This window comes from Scophthalmus maximus, chromosome 9 (assembly GCF_022379125.1).
Source record: "Scophthalmus maximus strain ysfricsl-2021 chromosome 9, ASM2237912v1, whole genome shotgun sequence".
In the NCBI taxonomy this organism is placed as follows: Eukaryota; Metazoa; Chordata; class Actinopteri; order Pleuronectiformes; family Scophthalmidae; genus Scophthalmus; species Scophthalmus maximus.
Genome location: NC_061523.1, coordinates 18,581,048 through 18,603,697, shown reverse-complemented (window position 1 = coordinate 18,603,697; position 22,650 = coordinate 18,581,048). Strand labels below are relative to the sequence as shown.

At 41.7% G+C, this 22,650-nt stretch overlaps 1 protein-coding gene across 6 annotated transcripts in view; it reads left to right on the top strand.

Annotated features, from left to right (window-relative positions):
- Nucleotides 1-22,650, top strand: part of atp8a1 (ATPase phospholipid transporting 8A1) — a 96,445-nt gene that overhangs the window by 1,833 nt on the left and 71,962 nt on the right. For all 6 annotated transcript variants that reach the window (XM_035650849.2, XM_035650847.2, XM_035650848.2 and 3 more), the window contains exons 2-4: nt 13,059-13,176; nt 17,971-18,070; nt 19,335-19,433. In XM_035650849.2, the coding sequence (XP_035506742.1) occupies nt 13,059-13,176; nt 17,971-18,070; nt 19,335-19,433 (317 nt within the window). The remainder of the gene's footprint in view (nt 1-13,058; nt 13,177-17,970; nt 18,071-19,334; nt 19,434-22,650) is intronic.

Here is a 22,650-nt window from a genome sequence, read left to right as displayed (position 1 = left end):
GGTTTGATTAATAACTGTTGGCTCAGGCCACTTTGAGTCATCGCTGTTGAGTATAGAGGATAAAGTGAATTAGAAAGACATAACTGTAATTTGTATTTTTATATACCTATTGATGAGCTGTTCTATATCTTAAATTGTGGTGGTTAAAGGTACATTATACCTGCATATGTCTGTTTTTCATCAAGTAAATCTATTAACAAAATGACTACACAAATGCACTGTGTGTATTACTGATCTTCTTCTCAGTATGAGACAATTGTTGAGTGTGTACAAACAGGAACTATCCCTTAGGTGGGTCCTTCATCCAAGTAGCTAGCACTGCAGAGAGAAATACATTTTTAAAGAGACATGCGACTTGATTTAAAAATTCAGTATTTATGTAACATGAAGAGCCAACTGCAAGCTGCGGTGGACGACTGAAAAACTAAGACCAGTCTGGCGGTCTTTAATAATCTCAAGATGTGACGCACCACATTTTGATCAATAATACTTCAATATCTTTTCCCATTATTTATGACCAATATCATTACTGATAAAGTGAACAATGGGTTTTTGTTTATTAAGAATTATATGCATACTTTTTGATTAGTTAACCCATAATTCAGTACTTGCCTCTTAATGTAATGTAACTGTAAAATTATAATCTTTTTAATATTTAAGGTTATACCAGTCAGTTTACATAGCTTAATACAAAAAGAAGGGTGTTTAGTCAGATGCTGCTGCAATGTCTAAGCACTAAATGTGGAAAGTAGACCATGACCATGATATTGCAGCAGAATATATTGGGAGTATTACCCACATAACCATTATTGCTTTCATATTTATATGCCTATATATATGTGTGTGTGTATATATATATATATATATGAAACCCAACTTGTGCCCCTATTGTGATTATTGATCATACCTTCTCGCCAAGTGTATTCCCAACATGTGGCTTTGATGTCATTGTTCTTTTTCTTCCAATCATTGAAAATACAGCAGTGCAGTTTATGTGACATACAGAAGTTATGTTGAGGTAAGATCGTCTTTCTGATTTATTGCTGACTGGCTGAAATTCAGTTTGACCAAAATCTAGATTATACTCTAGATTCAAGTGTAACAGTAAAATCAATGTCTGTGCTGTTAAATTGAGTTTCTCATGAAATGAACTCTGTCTTTAGAAGAGTGGTGTGAGCAGCGTGCATCTCATAGTGGACATTTCACATCATCCTGTCATTGCACTTGGTGATAGTTTTGAGTCTAGGTCTTAAAATACCACTTAAGCCCAAGTAATTATGGGTGATCCTTTCATCCTGTGCACAATGACAGAAAATCATGGCGTTATTCCCCTGAAGAACCATAGATGTTCTTGGTAGGAATCTAAATAATTAAATACTGAGATAAATTCCATAGAAAACTGTTGATCAATGTGGCTGCTGCAGTCACAAGAGCAAACACATGAATTATGCAGTAGCTAATGCTGTCATCCCCAACCCCCAACTACCACACACCACCTTTTTAGGTTACAAAGAGCAAACGATTTCACTGTTTTTCACTCGGCTCCATAGCTATCATCACCCATGCTTCACCCGGTTTTCCATGCAAGCATCTTTCTGAACGTTGGTTTCAATCACCTCCTACCATGTGAGGGTGCTGCTCTTATATTAACAATTCCACCATCATGACTTCATATCCATATCTGTTTCCCTTCAGACTATTTTGTGTCCGTTCTGCAACATTCCTTTTTGGCAGTCTTGATGAAAATCCAAGCAACCTTCCCACCCTTAAGTTTTTATTTTTTAATCACCACAGTGCATCAGGCAGGCTTCCATCTAGAAAGGGCAGGCCTCTGCCAGGCTTACCACCTAATCTATCAGCGGCCTGTCTGTCAGCTCTCCATGCAGCACACTCCACAGTCTTGCCCACCACGTGCTGCCCCACTCCTTGTCACTCTTCTTGTGGAAACATCGGCTATCACTTCCAGCCTGTGCCTGCATGAGTTGCCAAAATAACCTTATCTAGGACACTTGGGGTACATGTGACGTCAGTAGCTATCAGCATGTTTAACGCGTGATCCTGCTGTGACAGACAGGCACCTTTAGACGTTGATCCTTCCTATACAAATTTCCTTGATGGGCAGGATGGTGCCTAATACCTGCTTCCACTGACTGCTTGGGAAAGCTCATTGACAGGAGCCACTAACGTTAAGACTAGACAGATGGCTATGGGCATGTTTGCAGTCTTAGCTTGCATGCTTATCCGACAACAGACCAAATCCCCTCTCACAATTGACTCTAAAGGTGAAGATAGGCAGGTAAGCGGGAGGAGGATGAATCTATCCGAGGACCAAATGTTTTTCGTTTTTTTTGTGTCAGCTGATTTCCATGGTAGAAGGAGATCTTGAGCTCCTGATTGGCCACATGCTATTTTTGAAATACCTAAAGTAGTCTACTTCTTCTTTAAGCATTACATCTCTGCCATTCAATTCATATCATTCTTGTCATTGTCAAGGTTTTTTCTTTTTTATGTGTAAGTGAAGAAGGATGTTCCCCCCCTAGCATTTCAATAACACCAGCTAAGCCCCAGTCTGTCTAAATAGTGGTAGTAGCATGGGGAGGGAGACTGCAGGGGGATAGACTGCTTCCTTCTGAAGGGATAGAGGGCTGCCCATGTGCCTGGTGGATCACTGGCTGATAATAATGTGGCACAAAAGCCCAACACGCCACTAAATCCCCTGTCTGGGGCCGCTGGTGTGTAATATCAAGTCCTCTTAGGCCTCTCTTCTCTGTCTATGTGCTGGCATGGGACATCTCCTCTGCTCTATTTTCCACTCCGTGCTCTGCCTCCATCACTAACCTGCAGCCAGTCTAATGTGCGTTTCTTCAGACACTCAATTTCCCTCACCTCAATGATTCTGCTCTGTCTGCGAGGCAAAGTGGATGTGGCAGGTCACAGTGAGGAAGGGGACACGTGAAAATGCCCATGTGCATGTGTCTTCACAAACTCAGATTCAAAGACACAAACTCCCCAGTTACTCTGATGCAGAGATAGAACCTATGCCAATGTTTGCCCATGCATGTCGTCTTATTGACTTGAGACAAGGAAGAGCCCTGAGCTGAAAACCAAGGACTTTTTGTAGAGCTTTGCGTCTGGCCAGGGATCATGTGAATATGAGGGTCTAAACAAGATTAGGAATAATGGGGGAATTTGTGTTACATTCATGAAAAAAAACCCAAATCTCACATCTAATCACATTTAAAACAATCAATGTATCTTGCATTTCTTTTATGTTAAATACTTTTGAACTAAGATCTTCACTAATGTTCAACAGAACAAACCCTCTGTTCCTGAGCATCAAATAATGAAACCACAGCAGCATCGGATGAAGAAGCCTTAAACTGCATCGGCAATCCTGCTTGTGCCAGGAGATTATTCAGTGTTATTGTGTCACAGTGGGATGACAAGGTCAGATGGAAAGGTGTCGGTAGGCAGGCACTCGACAGGAAAGCAACACCATCAGTGGTTGGGAAGATGAAACTCTTGTTGCCCTTGACCCGAAAGATTTTATTTTATGTCCCCTTTCATGTCTCAACTTTATGTCAAACTAGGCCAGAGTGCTGCTTCCTCAGATGGATGGTTATAGGTCTAAAATGTACATCCAAGAGTTCCACATTCAGCAACAGCATTTACAGTGTTATAGTGGAGTTTCCTTGCAGCTCTGTCAAGATGAGACTTATAACATTTGGTTTGATTTGTCATCCGATTTTTGAATGCAGACAACTGACATCATCAAGGAGTAGTCAGGGCAGGTACAATACAAAATCTACATTTCCTGTCTAGTTATCCTAACATATATATGTATGTATGTATGTATGTATATGTGTATATGTGTATATATATATATATATATATATTTTAGATGTTTGTGCTAATGAAACAATGCTTTCACCAGTGCCTGCTCTACCTTCCATACAAGCAATAGTGTAATTGATCGTGCTTTTTATACTGTAGATGGTCTGAGCACATAATGTTCAAGACTGAGGCCTGCGTAAACTATGGGGCACAAAGGATGTATGCTTGTGCTGTGCACATGTGTTACTGCAGTATGTAGTTCTGGATTATGTAGGTGCCAGTTTGCCTGGCTATACTAACACATCATACATTTAAGATCAGGTCAGTGAGCATGACTGAAACACAGGGATGGATTATTGTCATTGCTCAGCCATTTCTATTTGTTCTATTTTTAGAGAACATGATAGAAATTACCATTGTTGTCCTTACTAAGGACCACCTACTACTGCATTTAGCAATTATTTTATTATTAGGAACAGGAAGTTTCATTATACTGAGTTTGATCAGATGTTTAGGTTGTCTTAACAAATACAGTTGCCCATTACACACTCATGTAAAAGATGGCTATGTTAAAATTTTTGTACGGCTGATTGATTTTAGAAATGTTTGACAATGGATAGACCTGCCTTCATTGCAGCAAGTGCAAATAAGGCTTGAACAGGTTTTGGTAAGCCTCTCTTAATCTACATCTTAAACAAAACACTGAATGTAAAGGTATATTCAAGTTTGGGTTATTAAAACTATACGGTTTAGATTTAACGATGCAGCCACAATGGTTAAAGAAGATCAGATCTCCAGTGACACAGGTAAATATCACAATACGTATGTCACATGATTTTTTTACTCCTGCGGTTAACATAAATATATAATATTTTAAACCGTCTTAATACACACCCAACAGTACCAGTAAACCTGTCAAACAGGAAATGACATTACACGTCTTAACCAGTCTATTGGACCTTAAAATAGTTATACAAAGAAACACTTTTGTTTTCAGGCTACAACTTGATCTGGCAATCATGTAAATAAAAAAAAGGGCAGGTCTTCACATTTGAGAGATTGGAAATGTCCTTTTCTCTGATGCTAACAGCATGCACTTGCAGGTAGACATTTCTGGCTTTTAGTGAAGTATTTCTACAACTATGGGACTGATTAGTATTAGATTTAGTCGAGACATTCATGTTTCTAATGGCTTTTGTGATCCTTTGACATTTTATCTAAAACAAAAGTAAACATTTCAGTGTGTCCATCGCTTTGGCTTATCACCATTTACCTACTGTTCAAAACGTTTGACATTCCCATCAACCTTAGCTGTGCTTTGCGATTAGTGCTAAGTAGCAAACAAGCTAAGAAAGTGAACATGCAAGATAGTATATAAGCTTTACATCAGTTAGCATGCTGTTCAAGCATAGCCTTACAGAGCTTGGCTGTAGATGAATAACATTAATGATCATTTGATTAACAAATTTGTTGTTAATTAATTTTTTTTATTTGTTGATTAATAGATTAACCATTTTTTCAGTGCGACTGAGGTAATTTGAGGTTAAAAGCTCTGGGGGACCTCAAAATACTTTGGGGATACCTTAACATTGTAGCCGTTTACGTTATAGTTTTGATGGTGACACTAGTGACGTCAGGCACAACATTGACATAACAATATCACTGAATGACTGGCATTCACAAATCTATTTGCTGTAGCACACCACATACCCTTCCCTGCTGTTACCATTCATAAAGTCTCACTCAATGGAAAGGTTTTGGCCCCTGCAGATCCTGCGCTAAGCTAAGCCAGGCCAGCCTTGTGATGTCACAGCAAGCCCCAGCTGCCTGTGTTGTCCCTGAACTGTCCGTCCCACTGTAGCCTCCCTGAGCCTATGGGGAGCCAGACGGAGTCAAGCACGGTGGGGGATTAATTCCGCAGCTGCCCTGTTGTTGTTGTGAGTGCTGGTTACAGAACTGTGATCTGATAAGCGACTTATCGATGTCACTGTTGCTTAGATTTAGGCTGTATCTATATCCCCCCCAGCTCTTACCCCTCCATTCACAAATGGTGGGAGATAGGGGAAGCTTTCATCACTGGGACTTTGATTCCCATGAGAAGACTGGCTTCTCTGTCTACTTAAATATTTATCCGGCATAAATGAATCATGTACAGATCTTTCTTTGGTGGCGATGAGGAGATATAAATGACACATTAGGCTCAGTGGGTTGTGAGATTGAGAGATCTCAAAGCCCAGGGATTTGAAACTAATTCCACCCAAATATCTATGGTAGAAAGCCTCGGGTAAAGGTGAACAATGTGCAGACTGATGATGCCCGACGCCATGTTTACACCTCACGCTTCTGTCTTACTTGTTTTTAGTTACTTGTTACACAATGTTCTATGTGTGTGCAACATTTCTACAGGAGTCAAGTCACTCATTACTCCTCTGCATTTTCAGCAACATTTCTGAAGCAGTTTTTCTTCACAAGCCTCTTGACTATGGTTTGGGTGCCATTCATTTGTTTGTGATAGATCAAAGTCAATAGCCCCGAGCAGTCTGCCCCCAACCACCCACCCTGGTGTTATTGAATGAATCCTGTGGCAGCATAGATCTGGCCACATCACGTGCCTCTTCATCAACACTTTATTGACCAGCCGACAGAGGCTCATTAGTGCTTGTTCAATACTTCAGTGGTTAGATTGGACCAGTTTCTGGGACAACAAAAAGCCTTTGAACATCTTGATTCACTGACAGGCCTTTCTGAAGGATCATAAGTCTGAGTCATGGAGCAAAATGAATCCTCACTGTGTGATCATTGACATAGTAGGTGCTGACGCAAATAAGTTGTTAAATGCTGCCAGCATGTGACATGAAATCTTTTATTTATTCATATAAAACCCTTATTTGAGCTCACATGACTAGCCAGACTAAGATACTGTTGCTAAAAATACCCAGGACACAATGACTATTTCCAGTTGATCCTCTTATTTTAAAACAAGGATTAGTGCAGTTTTTGTGATGATAGGGAGCCAGTGTACCAAACATATTTTGGGGGTATAGAGGATGGGTTTGTCTCGAGAAACAGTAAGTTATTGCTTTAAATTCCTGAATAATTGTGATCAAATTATAGTGTGAAAATTTGGGATTAACTTTATCGTCATTGTGATTTTCAGCAGTTAAAAAATACTATGCTGGCCATATGCAGACATACAAATATTAGCATTTATAATAAAAAAAAGTAAGTTCTAGTGGAATTGACTGAACAGGGGTCCATTGGTTTCAGTTCGTCTCTGAAAGACAGACCGGGGAAGACCGGCCTTGGTCAATGCCAAGTCATGCTGGGCTGAGTTTTTCCCATCGGGCCTTCTCTCCAAAATACGTGTCCCCTTGTGACTATTCTTCCACCTGTTTCTCTATTGGCTGACACAAGCAATAATCCTGTCATCTGGCCTGCATCCAAACTCGTTACGACACTTGATGGCATTGATCCTTCCCCCAGAGGCTTCCCCTCCAGAGCTGTGCGCTCCTGTTCTCTACTGCTACAGGGCTTTATTTGGTTTCTTGTTAGTCTCTCCTGTCTTCTCTTTCTGTGCCTCTTAGATCTTTTTTTGTAGTATGGGTAATATGGTGTGTCCATTAATAGATGAAATGTTGTTGTTATGAAGCCTGTAACACATATTAAGAATTATGTACTCAGTGAGTATCCACAGAGTTGCCCACTCTTGTTCTCTTTATTGACGTCAGGGTAGTTGAGCCGTGACACGCCTGCAGTTTAATGAAATTAGTGCAGGGAAAATGCACAGTGTCCACAAGGGAACATTAAGAGTTGTTGCCACTGAGACATTTGTGGAAGTGGCTGAGTACATCATCCACACAGTGTGTTAGAAAGGAATGAAACTGGATATGGGGGAGGGAGATCCCATAAATGCTTCTGTAGCGGAAGCTGGGAAAGGCTATTTTGATGATGGAACCTCCTCCACCTCTCAACCCCAGCCCCTTGGACTGCAGCGTTTGCCTTGTGTGCTAATTTTAGGTGTGGTTACTGTTACAGGAAGTTGCAAGTGGATGTTTCCATTGTTGTTTTTAACCTTGACCTTAACCACACTGATAGGAGTTGCTGCTATAAAATTATAGAGGGTTTCCTTTTTCCATCCTTTCATTGATTGGCCATAGAATTAGACCAGTGATTCTCGAGCAAGCTGACCAATACCTGGCTCTAGCTCTACTTTTACTTTCCTAATCCAATTAAAGAGTTCAATATGTAGCCTTTAATAGGATCAGGTGTGCGTGAATAGGAGCTGTAGCAAAAACCTGGAGATCAGGTGGCTCTTGAAGAGCACAACTCTTAACTACCTTGTCATGAGACTGTGAAGTATTCCTGCTACCACATTGCTGTCAGACTACATAACAGAACACAATCCCACTGAAAACCGATAAGAGACCTTATTGGCATATTTTGCAACAAATTGTTGAGATGGTAAAGTCTACCACTCACTGCAAAATGTCCCTAATGACATTGTTTATTGGAGGTTGTATAGTTCACTATATTTTTGTGTTAGCATTAACAAAACAAAATCAAATTAAATTTTCTTTTCATTGATTCTAGATCATACATTCTAACAGAAACAAATACAGTGGCTCATTTCTTATAAACTTTTGTGTTTTTATATGGTAAGGACATAATTTAGAAGATGGTTAAGAAATGTTAACACAATATACCATTTTTTTTACCATTAACATTTTAATTTAAGTACAAAATTCACACAATTGCTCAAGTTTTTTTTTTTCAAGTGTAGATTGAGTTGTACAATGTTGGTACTTTTTACAGGAAAACCAAACGTGGGGGACGATATGTGTGCCTAACCTGACTAGCGTGCTCTGTATTATATTATATCATTTTGTCAGGAGAAAACCATTGGATTGTGGGATATTGTCAAAATTTAATAAATTCTAAAGTTACTTTTTTGTTGTTTAGGGCATGGTCTCATTTCGCACTTAAACACTGAGATAAATATATAACTCACAGTTGATGGCTTGATTTCAAATGAAGTATTTAGTGTGTATCTGCTATTAGACTGTACAGTGTTAAACCAAGTTCACTGGAATACAGAACAGGAAGAAGTAGCTCAAACTAGTTCATTAACCCACAGTTTAAAATTATTGATGTACTGTTGCAGTCTTGGTTTATTTTCAAACTGCTGCCATCTGAAATGTAGAAAGAGATATAGAATTACATGTTTTTAATATTGCTATTGTATACTCCATGTTGTGTGTTAAAGTATATCTACTATTAACACGTTTTGTTATACCCAGCTTCTGCTTAAATTTAGCATACATACGTACAAAGTAGACGGAGCCACAGGACGAAGTTAAAGAGAAGCAGGTACTCGCTGCAACTGGTGCATTGCAGCACCTGGCCCAGCACAAAGTCTCCTGCTGCGAGGGCTCGTTCAAAACACAGAGGGGCAACATCAATCACGGCGGCTCAGCCTGCTCCTCTGGCCTTCTATTTCACGCAGGCCCTATGCCACAGTCACCAGCTATGCCGCTCCCCCATTTTCATTTGTCATTCTTTGATTAACCAAGCTTCATAAGGATTATTATTTTTGTGACTAACTTTGTTTGCTGGCTTTGTCCCTTGATGTGCAACCTAAGATTTCGCTTTGGCATATTAATTATTACTGACATTTAACCGCACTGTCCAGATGTTTAACTGGCACTTAAACCCTGGCCATACAGTATACTGCAAATATAAAAACAAGGAACCTGTCATTGGCTGTCTAGACAATCCTATTTCACCAAAAAAACTAAAAGAATCACTAGATAACCACATCATATTGTGTACGACAAGCATCTACAGTATTTTAGTCCTTTATAAATGGTACATGTGATAATAACAGGCGTCATTGTAGGTTTCCTTACTCAAGCACTAGTCATCACTCTTTAATCTCCTGTAGCTGCCAACACACTAATCCAATAAACCACCTATACTGATGTGATGTCTTGCATAACAAGGCTACGATAGCCAGCCCATGTTCTCCCCTGTGGTCAAATGACCACAGCGGGTGATTTAATTTTAGCCCTAGAGCACATGCTGAGGAGAGAAAACGTCAGAATATGATGGTTGGAAGAAACGATCGGCAGTCACTCTTTAGTAATTCTATATGGAGTCAAGTGGATAATTGAAATAACAAGAGTTGTAATTTAAGATTCAATGTTTGTGTAACATGAGAGAGAAAGTGCTTAGAGTAAGGCGAGAATAAGCAGCAGAAGAAAAGAACCGAGAAAGTGTGAAGTGTGTCTTTGAAGACTGAGGCAGCCCTCTACTTTGTTTCCTCTTGACTTGACATGACAAGAAGGAAATACTGTAGGCAGGGGGATGGGATGAGGTTTGCAACTGGGGCATCCGGTAGGGACTCCGGTTACGGTATCCCATGACACCGCGTTTTTTTGTTGTTGATGTTTCAAACAGACTGTTTCCCTCACCCTGCCTCCCTCCGTGCCTCAGAATGGCCCTTCTTTCCATTTTTAAACTCCAGGGTTTATCTGTAGTCGTGGGAGCTATGCTGCGCCTGTCCTTACCTAATAAACCCAAACACAAATACTACTGCAAGCTAGGGAAGGCACTCGATCACATGCATGCAATGTGAGAGTCTAGGAATACTGTTGACTTATGAGTTCTCCAGGAGTGCTCTCTTGGCAGTGCAGTGGGCACTAATCTAGACGTATCAATTAAAACACAAGGACAGGGAAATGTGAACCTCAGGCACCTTCAGTTTGAACATTTCTCATCTAGATAATCCCTGTCTGCCCCCAAGATTGCCAGATAGTTCATCTTAAAGTTGTTTTTTAATAGCTTGTCCACCTCAACATATACGTCCGTCTCAAACATGAAATGAGGCTATGTTAGGCTATTAAGGCTAATAAGGCTACCTGGTGGAGCGCCGATTGAATCTACAAACTAGAAGTGTGCTTGGAGAGCGCATACGTCTGCGAAGGCTAATGCCCTATCTTACCTTGAAATTGAAAAATCCTGGATCTGCCTGTTGATCCAGATAGGTTCAAAATCCCCTCAAAAATTTTTTTCAAGGACAACGGTTGTTTAGTTTTTGCGTAATCCTTCTAACTAACAAACAGACTAACAAACGGCGATGAAAACTTAACCTCCTTGGTGAAGGTAATAATTTTACTTTTCAAACAATTGATTGGTTGAAGAGAATTCAATTCGTACCTTAAGTTACAATTTCAATCTACTAAGATTTTCTTTGTTTCAGTTATCATTCAAGTTATTATTTCACAGCTTTAAGTAACTCCTTCCATACAATCTGGGATGATGTATGGACTGGTTCATGGATCCTTGAAATGGTATTTTTAAGAATACCTCAGTAACAACTAAGATAGATTGTGCCACATTCTGTATCTGTGTAACATTAAATGAGGACATCTTACCGGGACATTGTGATTTTATTGTGAACTTTGACCCTGTACATCCACTGGATCAGACCACTCCTAACCCTAACCCTAACCCCTAACCCTAACCCTAACCCCAAAAACCCATCTTTTGCGAGTCACTCTGTTCTAAAGATGTATTATTTGATGTGTCTCCTGTTTGCCATCCTGCACTGCAGTAAGCAGCTTCGAACTAGAGGCTTGACATATTCTCAAAACATCCCGAGACATTATTTTTACATGACGCAGCACCTCTCTCCAGCATGGAAAGCATGTCTGTGAAGTGGAGTAACAGAGCTGGACAGAGCCTACAACAGAGCATCCCTCTGACGTTGGAGGCTTTTGCCTTAAGACGCAAAGTAAGAGGTGTTTACCACCTCTTGCCAGGTGGTAAACAAAAATGATTGTGTGTGGTTGTTGAAGAAGATGAGAAAAATGTGTTACATGCGACCCACGTACAAGCCTGATTCGATGTGTTGATTTAGCCAGCGCAGCTCCATCCCACTATGTTGAACTTGGTGGGAGCAGAGCAGTGGGGGAACTGGGGAACCGTGCTGATTCCAGGTTTCCCAACTCGAAGTCAGAGTAAGGTGGAATGATAAACTGAGGGATGAATGAGTTCCGTATGTCATTCTTTATGCATCTAAACAAAATGGGTCTATTGATTAGTTTTTAGCCTTTTTATATCAACCTAGTGATGCAATTCTTCATTTAGAGAACTAAGAATTGTTCAAAATCATTGTATTACACATATAGTACCTCTTTATTTTAATAATCTGACACCACACTGCTGCGGCTAATTCACACATAAGTTCTATCTACTACAGCCAGCAGGATGTTAATCTCGACAGGAAACACATTTCCAGTAACAAGTAGACGCGGACAATTCTCAGGGGCAATCACTGAAATGTCTAGAATATCAGACTGCAGATGTTTTAGGAACTGTTATTTTCCATTGACCACAGTTTGTTTTGTTATACACAGCTCTTTTCACACACATTAAACCCAAATGTAAGCGTTAATGCCTAGAATAGACAACATCTACATCAGACTAAAGTGTTGCTTTCCCCCTCAGATGAATCTATGCAACACTTTGTATGAGTCAATGTGTTGACATACAGTGGTTCCCTGTAGTAATATATATAACACTGTTTAAGTTGGCATTTTACTGTTTATGTGATAGTGAGTGATGCACTGTCAGCGGCCTGTCATTTGGCAACCCCACTTTCATATTTTTCCAAAGCACCTTTCCATCCCATTAAGATACAAATTTAAGCATTATGCTAACATCAGATTATTGCTACTGAGCTGTGGCATACATACAATTACCAGTGTTGTGTAGGCTGCAGTGATTTGTAGGCCGTTATAAACAGTTTGACTAATACACAGTGTAGTCCATCATATAAGCAGTGAAACAAAGGGCTTGTTTTGTTGGGAAAAACACAGTCTCAGGGCATGGTTTATTCTTTTGAAAATTACAACAATGAGAAATTTTACAGTGCCACTTTAATCCATCACAGCACCAAGAATGAAAACAAGATCATAGGTTGTTAGTAATGTATGTGGAAAATGACCCAAATAATGATTTAAAACCTTGTTTAATATACCGTGTATCTAAAGGTCAACTCTATTCTACTTAGTCTTCACTCTGAGTGTAGAAACTACTGCCTTTTACATTGTGACATGCACCAACTCAAACATGTCAAAGCTCTTCTCTTTCATCTTACTTTTGTTTGTGCTCAAATCTGATTTTTCCCCCCCTCATAGAGCATCTTTTTTCCCTTTCTGCAGGATATGAAAAGACCGAGGACACATCAGACACAAAGACGTCCCTAGCTGACCAAGAAGACGCCCGACTGATACACCTCAACCAGCAGCAGTTCACCAAGTTTTGCTGCAATCGGGTCAGGTAAGGAGAAGCTATCCATGTGTGAGCTGATGGGGAAAATGTGTCAGTTCAACTGGTTTGATTAAGAGCAACAGGTTGCGGTCATCACCAGGGTATTAAGTTAATATCGAAGACCTTCCTGCATACCGTGATGCATTGGATTGCACCGTGTGCTTGGCAGCGTAACCAACAGGGTAATGTTGGTGCAAATTTTAGTGTTGGCAAAAGTCCTGCAGAACGGATCTATAAACCTTTTTTAACACTACCACTTCCTGGGGGGTATTCCTACTGAAGCTCCTCAGTGTGACCCATGTGAACTTCCTGCAGTACACCAGAGAAATGTAAGGACGTGTAATAATGTGCTGTTGTGATGCATTAAGTCGGTGAAGGCCTCTTAAGCAGCATTGACTGGTCTAGTTAGGTTAATACAAAACTTTAATGTTTTTGAAAAAAAAAAAGTCCGTTTTTTTCAGTGGCAATTAACTCTCACATATCCACATGCTCTGCATTTGATTGAGAGCTGCTTGTCGTTTTCCATGTCACTTATTTATAAAGCATTAAACTGGACATTGTGCTCTTTGTTGCCTTTGTATTGTGTGCTGGGAAAACAAGATGCCATCGAGTCTCAATGCAGCCACAGTGGTTACTAGGAACGGAGCAACACAATGACCTGTTACGACATGTCCACATACCTCCAGATTTTGAGTCTGCATCAACAAACTACAACATTTCTGCTCACTGACTAACTTGTCACAGTCTTGCCATCAGAAAAAATATGAGAATACTGCCAAGATGCTTTCCCCATGTCTATCTAAACACTTTAGCTGCTTTAGAAAATTCACACTCAAAAGTTATCGTCTTCAACATTATGCTGCTGATGTGAATCGCTGCTATTTCTGACCCTGTAATGGCGACTCAGAAGCCATCAGTTCTTCTCATGGTGACCTGCAGCGTAACTTGCCATTCTGCCTTTAACCCCACATTAACCTTCAGAGTCACAAGCAAAACAGTATGACTGTGAAGCAGCTACTTAAATGTCAGCCATGGGGAGAATCTCCTGATAGCAAGAGACCGTGAGTCCATTTAAAGTGTTTTTTCTTTTTTTCTTTCGTGGAACCAACAATTTTCCACACAGATGTCTAAAAATAAATGTAATATATGTTTTTTTTTATTACTCTGATGTGACCATACACACAGGAAGTAGCAGGCTGATCTGTTATATATTTTACCCTTTTGAAAATAATGAATTGATAAACTCATTCATTTTTCTTGCGTCGTGACTCGTGTGCGGTGCAGTGGTTTGTTGCGTGGGGGAGCCACTGCTGCTCTGCAGGTCCGGCTGTAACAGCAACCATAATCATATCACATTTGATATAGTACCTTCAAGATTTGTATCACCAGCGGTGCATTAGTCCAGATCCTCCAGTCTGGCCTCTTTATCCTGTTGTTGCTCTCCGAGGAGTGCAGTGCTTTTAGCATTAAAGGTCAGGATTTTTGCATCAGGCCGTTCTCTGTCAAGGAACATCATTGTTAGCATTCCTGCTGCATGAGCAGTTTGAGATATATACAGTACGTGCTTGCACAAAAACAGCTAATAACTAAACCGTAGTACTAGCGATAAATAAATGTAATGTGATATCTACCTATTTATTTGAGATTTAATTTTAGTTTGGTTATTAATTATTAACAGTTTTTAACAAGGCAAACACACAAAATCATGAAACTAAATATTCTACACTGATCTGAAATAACCTTTGAAACTGATGATGTACATAATATATCAGTTTTAATAATGTATAGAACTGAGTAAAGGTGATACACTGTTTGTCTGCAGTCAGGCACAGTGAGCTGGATGCCAGTTTGTACGTTAATGTCGTTTCAAGCAGCATTTTTTTCAGGAACCACCAGGTTTGGACCTGACTATAATCAATGCAAGCGGTGTCTTTTAAACCATTTCAGAAATTTGAAGTGTTACTGCAGTATTGCAGCAGTGAAGTACACAGACTGTAGATGACAAAGGCCTCCTCTTTCATTTGTCCTTGTAGTTTTTATTTTTTTATTTTTAACTTGCCAAAACATTTGCTTCAAGCCTCGAAGGCACAGGGTCTAGGCCGCTCTGAAGATCTAATTTGTCCAACACGATTGGTTGGAGTCTCGGAAGTGACCTGTGGAGACACCAACAGGAGCAGGGTCTGTGATAAATGGAGAATCTAATCTTACAAGAATATAGAAAGCCCTCACTGGCCTCTCCCTTTCATTTGATCCGATTCTCCCTCTCCAGCATCAGACCTGCAGAGCACAACACGGGCGCACATACATGACTCCTGGCTCACAACAGTCAGAGAGGCTCCTTGGTTGTGCCATTATGTGCTGCAGATTGTTTATTCAGCTGCACCGGTTGCTGGCAGATGTGGTTGTAATGTGAATGTGTATAATCGCTGTGTTGATGACAACTCATCCTGCGGTGAACGGGAGTGGCCTTACAAAACATTCTACTGTTGAGTTGCCATGAAAAGCTAATTACGTGTCTTGTGTGGGAAACAAGAGACAATTGAGATACGCACTGACACAGACAGACGAGGACACAAACACATGACCCACGTGCACATTCACTACAGAAAAATGTGTATAGTTGTTTGGGTTTCTTAATTTGCTTTTCACCTGACCTCGTCAATATCTCACGCAAGACATCTGTGGAAATTCTCTGGCAGAAAGATGAACGAGAAGTGTCCGGAGCAACATTTGCGGACATTTGCGTACAGCCCCTCCGGAAAATTTTAGGAATATGCCAGGACTTAGGGTGCATGTCTGAAAGCAGCTTATATACAGTATATACATCTTCCCCAACCAGACTTATTCAAGCTGCGTGTGGGCGAGTGTTCTTACTGTGATAGTCCTCTTCTAGCGATGGTTGTCATTTGTTTGTATCTGTGGTATCCCATTTAGATTCTACCATGGCCCGTGGGCGGCCCATGACTTTGACACGAATACAACAAGCCAACATAAACTTTCCCACTATGGTGAAAATGTTGATAGATGTTTATAAAAGTTCTTCTGATCGCTGCTGCGCGGCTACAATCAGGATAACTGTGAGTAACTGTGAGGAGGACGTGCTCCTCTCGTAGCGTCCTGATCCTCAGGGCACCTCCAGGAAATAAAATGTGGGATCCATTATCATCCATTAAGGAGAGTGTTAAACGAGCTCTTTATCTTGGCCCTGCCTTTGTGGAGGAAGTTAGTGCACTAGAGAGCAGGACACAGCATGATTCACGCACCTCTACCCGCATGAGGAACTACATGGTTGAGCAGAAACCGTGGGAGGATCTCAAAGACGAGATGACACGGTGATGCTGAAGCCGGGGCTTTTAGGAAAACCTGCATGAGAGACGTGCTTTATTCTTGCTCCACTTCCTTGTGAATACATTTTCCCACTTAACCTGTTTCTCGGCTCATGATGGCAAAACTTCTGCATGTGATGTTGATGTACTGCAATAATAAACATTTCAAGTTGAGCAGTTTTAAAATCCAGTGGTTCGAGTTGGATTGGGGAAATTCAGGCTACCGCAGAATTCATGACGAAAAGTTCAGAAATCACCATTTGGTCGAACAAGTAGAAGCAGTTGAGCCTAAAGGGAAGTGACCAGACGTCTGTCCTGTCTGTTCATTTTCTCTGGTAAGTTTAAAGAAACAGGTCAGATGAGTTATTGTGTTTGACTTTTTGAACATGAGGGAAACAAATATATTTTGAAATTGCTCAAGTTAATGCAGTAATTTTTTTAATGCTACAAATCCAGAGGTTTAGTTTCACTATTTCACTTCATCACCTGATCTGTAGAGAAGGATTTTTTCCGTTCTCGACCGTTGTTCCGACGGGGGCTCTTCGGCTGGCTCCTGCGTGAGGCTGGCATTACATTCTACCGCTGTCAGAACAATGCTTTGCCCTCACTCCGTCCCAGACAGCTCCGCTGTACCAAGCAGCCACGACGACACTGAATGTAATGCTTTTCACTTACAGCTCGCCCACTTGCATTATTCGCTCGTGGGCGCGCTGTAAATGGTGAAAAAGTGCCTGTCAAATACGATTGGGTCCAGCGGGAGTAAAAAACAGTGGTATCACTAATGCTAACCTCCATATGCTTTGGCCCTTTGGACGAGTTTGAGGCTATACTCTCTGATATTCTGCTTGTATACGTGTGACAGCTATTGTGTGTGCGTGAGTAAGCAAAGCGCTGCCAGCGGCCTGGCGTACATCATGGCATGAATCTTCTCCCAAAGTGGCTGTTCTGACTGGCCCTTAAACGCAGCTGTAAATCAGACTGCTGGAGGTCTGAACGTGGGGCTGCTGAGGGCTCCACCGGCCTCAGTGCACCACCGCCAACCACCCCACCGTCACTCCCATCCACCCACATCAAACACCGCCGCAGCAGCACAGACATCATAGCTCATGTCTTCCAGGAGCTCTTTACTTCCCCTCTGCCAACTCCCTTCTTCCTCTTAATTATTCTTTATGATCACTGTGTCCACTGGTCTCTGCTCTTCATCCTTCAAACACACAAACACATGTACACACACATACACGTACACACACACACACACACACACACACACCTGTGTCTGTAACTGAAAGGACCTTGTCGAAATGCCGTGCTGAAGGGGCAAGGACATGGTTCTTTTAGAATATTTGCATAAAAAAAAAGAGTCATATAATCATATATTATAAAATCATATAATCTAATTTTTGTTTCTCTTGTGTCCTTCTCCTCTTCCTCTCTGCCATCCGTCGCTGCCGTGTCTGCCGCTCGATCCGGTCTTCAGCACTGCTAAATATAACGTCCTCACCTTCCTTCCCCGGTTCCTGTACTCGCAGTTCAGGAGGGCAGCCAACGCCTTCTTCCTCTTCATTGCACTTTTGCAGGTAAGAGGCAGTTTTCATTTCTGAGATCCTGTGACACGCCTAGATTTGGATACAAACATAACTGGCAAACCGCCGTATTAATATTAAAACGCTGCTCTTCTCAGCTTGAGTTTTTTACTGTTTGCTGTGACCTAGACACCACATCCAAAGGTCAGATCTGTAATTTCATTTGCACACACACATACAACCATACACACACACACACCAGTACTTTATATATCCCAATAATGAATAATGCATGTAATACAATGTGTGCCTCCTTTAAGAGGAAACTCGATTTGCCCGCAGGCTCAACACCCTATACTACATATTAAATGCCGTGGAAATGCATGTGGTGCCGTAGATGGATGTACTTTTGTCCATTACTGTCACTACAGTGCCACTACAGTGCAGCACAGAAACTGAATTGGACAGAGGCGACACATAGAAACAGTCAAAGTGATTTAGAGCCACAGGTGGAGTAGCAGGAATGATGTGAAAATCTATTGTGAATTTTTCCTGGGTCCTGAGTTTGTCCAACTGATAATCAGCTCTTTAAATTGCAACAACCCCCCAAAAAACGTCTCAGAATTAGGAGTGCAGTGGTTCGCCAGTATAGGTCAACATTAATCCCTTTCACACTTAAATCCTCAACCATCAGTTGTTACGATAAGATCCAAAAGAGCAAAAATCCATGTCTCAGGTGTTCAAAGCTTAACCGGGAAAAAAAGAGAAGGTGGGTCAGGTTGAGGCAAAATCCAAAACACGTTCAGAATGAAAACAGGCAGGGGGAGCTGTAAATCTGAGGCACAGAGGAGGAGCCGGTCAGGTGATGCCACTGGTGGGAAAGGCCGGCAGGTGAGTGTGGCAGGGTCAGGAATGACATGTATATGGATAAACAACTGGACTGAATAATTGAAAGGATGAATGAGCATGACAGAAGCGGGCCCCCTCCAGTGACCTTGAAGTAGCTGCCTTTGAAAAGCGGCCAGTGTGAATCTTCATTACCTGCCCTGTCAATTCTGCGACCTTGAATAAAACATCCATGCAGATGAGGAAGAGAAGAAATCTATTCCGTTCAAGTTTCCTTTGATCTGTGACCCTGGTCTTGGCATTATGTGGGGCCTTGCTTTTTAATGCAGATAAAAGGAAATTGACTTTAATGCAAATGTCTTTGGCAGCATGAGTGTGTTTGGGACAAATCGCTGCTTAGTTCAGTCGCTGTCTGTCTGCACCTTGTTTTTCTGAAGGAAAATACTTTTTTTCCCTTATTCACTTTGTCCAGCAAATCCCAGATGTGTCCCCCACTGGTCGCTGGACCACACTGGTGCCGCTGCTCTTCATTCTGGTGGTGGCTGCTGTCAAGGAGATCATTGAGGATCTGGTAAGACTTCAAATAATAATTTGATACATGTCTTGGTGCGTACAGTGGTTGTGTCTAGATATTTTTTCTTGAAACTATCACACAATCTTTTCCTAAAAGTTACTGAAGTATCTGAGAGCCCTCATCTGGCTGCACACATCAGCGAGACCCTGACTTAAAAAAAATTCAGGCAGTCGGCAAGTATTAAACGGAAAAATTACAATTGGTTTAAAACGACTGTTCGATCTTACTGTACATTTCTCTATATTTTCTATCCATTTTTCCATAAATAACATATGCCCCCAAATCAAGTAGTTGTGGTCAACACCACCTGAGTACATGAAGTGTTTGATCCTCCAAAAATAATGTTAAATGCTCTGTTAACTATTTATTTGTAATGTAGGTTACAAACACTCTCTTCGATGGACACACAGCTCTTTGATCTGAAGAGACTGTCCTCCGGTAGCGTGTGGGCTTTTGTTTTTCTGTTTCGTACTGTACAGTTTGTCCTCTGAGAGCTGCACTGTTCCCCGTGGAGCAGCGATGAGGCAGTGATGGTTATGCGACCACAGCAGGATGCTCCCCAGCATATAGACACACACCATCACACGTAGACACACAGGCTGATCTCAGAGGTCCATCCAGAGTCCTCACTGAGCGAACTAAACAGAGGCAGTTAGTGCGAACAAATTCAGACCAACTAACTGTCTGCCCTCGAGCAAATCTGAGCTGGTGTACTGCTTTTCATTCAGTCGGAGTTAGTAATTTACTTTGGTCAAACGTTTTTTAATGTATGAACTCTTGTTTCAAAATTTGTTGGGTAATCCACTTCAAGTCAATCTCAACCAAGTCATTGAATGTCGCATTCTACCATTTTGCAGTGACCCCTGCAATGCGATCTTCTGCGCAGGTCCCAGTGGACAGTTACTCTATACTATAAGTTTCTGTCTCACGCTGAAGGGACGAGCGCAGCACTTTTTTCCCCCTCCCAGCCGGTTGTGAAAAACATGGGAACAGAGCGGTGATGACTCTGTCTTTACTGCTGAAGGTCACCTGCGCGCACGTCTGTCCCCTGTACTGTGCTGTCCCTCACACAAGTTGACCTGCTGGGGCAACATCGACCCCTGACTTCATGAATCATGCACTAGGGACACACGCACACACACACACACCACACAACACACAACACACAACACACAACACACAACACACAACACACACACACACACACACACACACACACACACACACACACACACACACACACCACACACACACACTCAGCTGTTAGTTAGCTCAGCTATCTATCGTCTTAAAGTGTTACAATCTAAAAAATGCAACGCTGTGAATTATGATCTGCACAGAATTTCCAAAATCCAGTAACACTCAAGTCAAACTGAAACAAAAACAGCAGTTGAAAGACCAAAGAAAATGGTTGCGAGCGCCCTATGTGGTTAAACCTCATTGCAGCTCATTGCTCACTGTCTCATTACGTTTATATTACAGCCATATTAGCGGGTTAATCAAGGTAACGTTGCAGATGCTCTTCCCTTTTATATCACGCTGCTTTCACCCCCACCCCCACCCCACCCCCCTCTATAGCTGAAGCCTACAGAGGCCTGATACTGCAGTATTCATGCATACGCTCTCCACTGCACTGTGATTACACACATCATCTAAATACAGTCCGTCGTCTTTCCTTCACGTCCAATGGGACAGATGGAGCGAGAGGGGCAGAGACAGAAAGAGAATTTGAGAAGGGCGAAGGACAGGAACGAGTTGTGAGGTAACTGATATATCAGGGCTGTTACTATACATTTATGGATAGAGCAGGATCTGTACAGTGGGGAAAAGATAGTATAAATATATGAAGGAAATTAGCTGACAGCTTTTGTTTGCACAGCGGATGATGAATGATCTTTCTAAAAAGGTCTCTACTAGCGAACTTTGTTTCTGGGCACAGTCCAGCTGATGAAAGGTTAAAAACCATTTGACAACACCAAGCATTTCAATCGACACCGCAGCACGTTTGCAGGGATGTTTAACCAAAGTTTTAATTCAGCTGGGGACTGGACAAAAAAGGACAGCACCTGATGGAAGAGGAGAAAAAAAAAAAGCTGTTATAAGACGTGAAATGGAAAAGGAAATTCCCAGAAGAATTGACATTCACATATGACGAACACAGCAGGAGAGTCAGACGCGTTCACAACAGCGCTCTGTGGCGTCTGGGTAGAGCGTGCAGGAGGCAGGAAATGATGATAATTCAACTGTTTGTGTTCACAGTCATCAAACAGTCCACTCGCCCTCTGGGAATTCTCCAGAGAGCGAGCACTCACGTACAGCCCCTCTCCGGCAAAAAATGTCTGACCATGACTCCAGTGCATGCCCGAAAACAGCTACAGTGAGATAGATGGATCCGAAAAGAACAAAAGACTCAGAGTATTTGATACTTTTAATGTTCAAACGGACTATACACTATAGGCTTTGATACTAACAGCTGTAGCATTAGACATATTTTTCTTGTGAGGAGACTCCACAGATCACTGGAGAAGGAGACAGAACACCCTCCTCCTCCTCCTCCTCCTCCTCCTCCTCCTCCTCCTCCTCCTCCTCCTCTCCTGTCAGCAGCTGTATACAAGCTACTTCATCTTCAGTTGCTCTGGTTTCTCAATGAGCAAACAAAATATGTTTTTTCCCTTTTCTTAATTGTACAGCACAGCGTGTCAAATGACCCAGAACTTAAATGTATTAGAATTGGACAAAATCCGGTCAGATCCTCAGAGTAAACAGAATATCAGCGGGGCTGCGAGTGGACGCGTCCTCGCCTCAACAATCGCACAGTGATTGTTTAAGTGAGACGGACTCAGCAACACATCATTACTCAGCGTGATGCTAGCTGACAGACTGTCCCTTGGAATCAGCTGCTGAAGTCACAGTTGACTGCGTGACTCCTCAGCAGACAAGAAGGACATGAGGGGATTTCATACTGCTGATATGGATTTTGATGGGGAGGAAACGCAGTGGAGTCGTGTACATGCTGCCTAACTTAAAGGGGGAGTAAGCGATTTTGGGGAAAGCTTGTCCCTCTCTTTGTGGTGGTGGTGGTGGTGGTGGTGGTTGTTGTTGTTGTTGTTGATGATGATGATTTTACTGCACTGGCCGGGGCTCGAACCGGAAGCCATGGGTATGTGAGGCCAACGTGCCAAACTCTAGGCAAAAAAACGTGTCAACGTCGCGG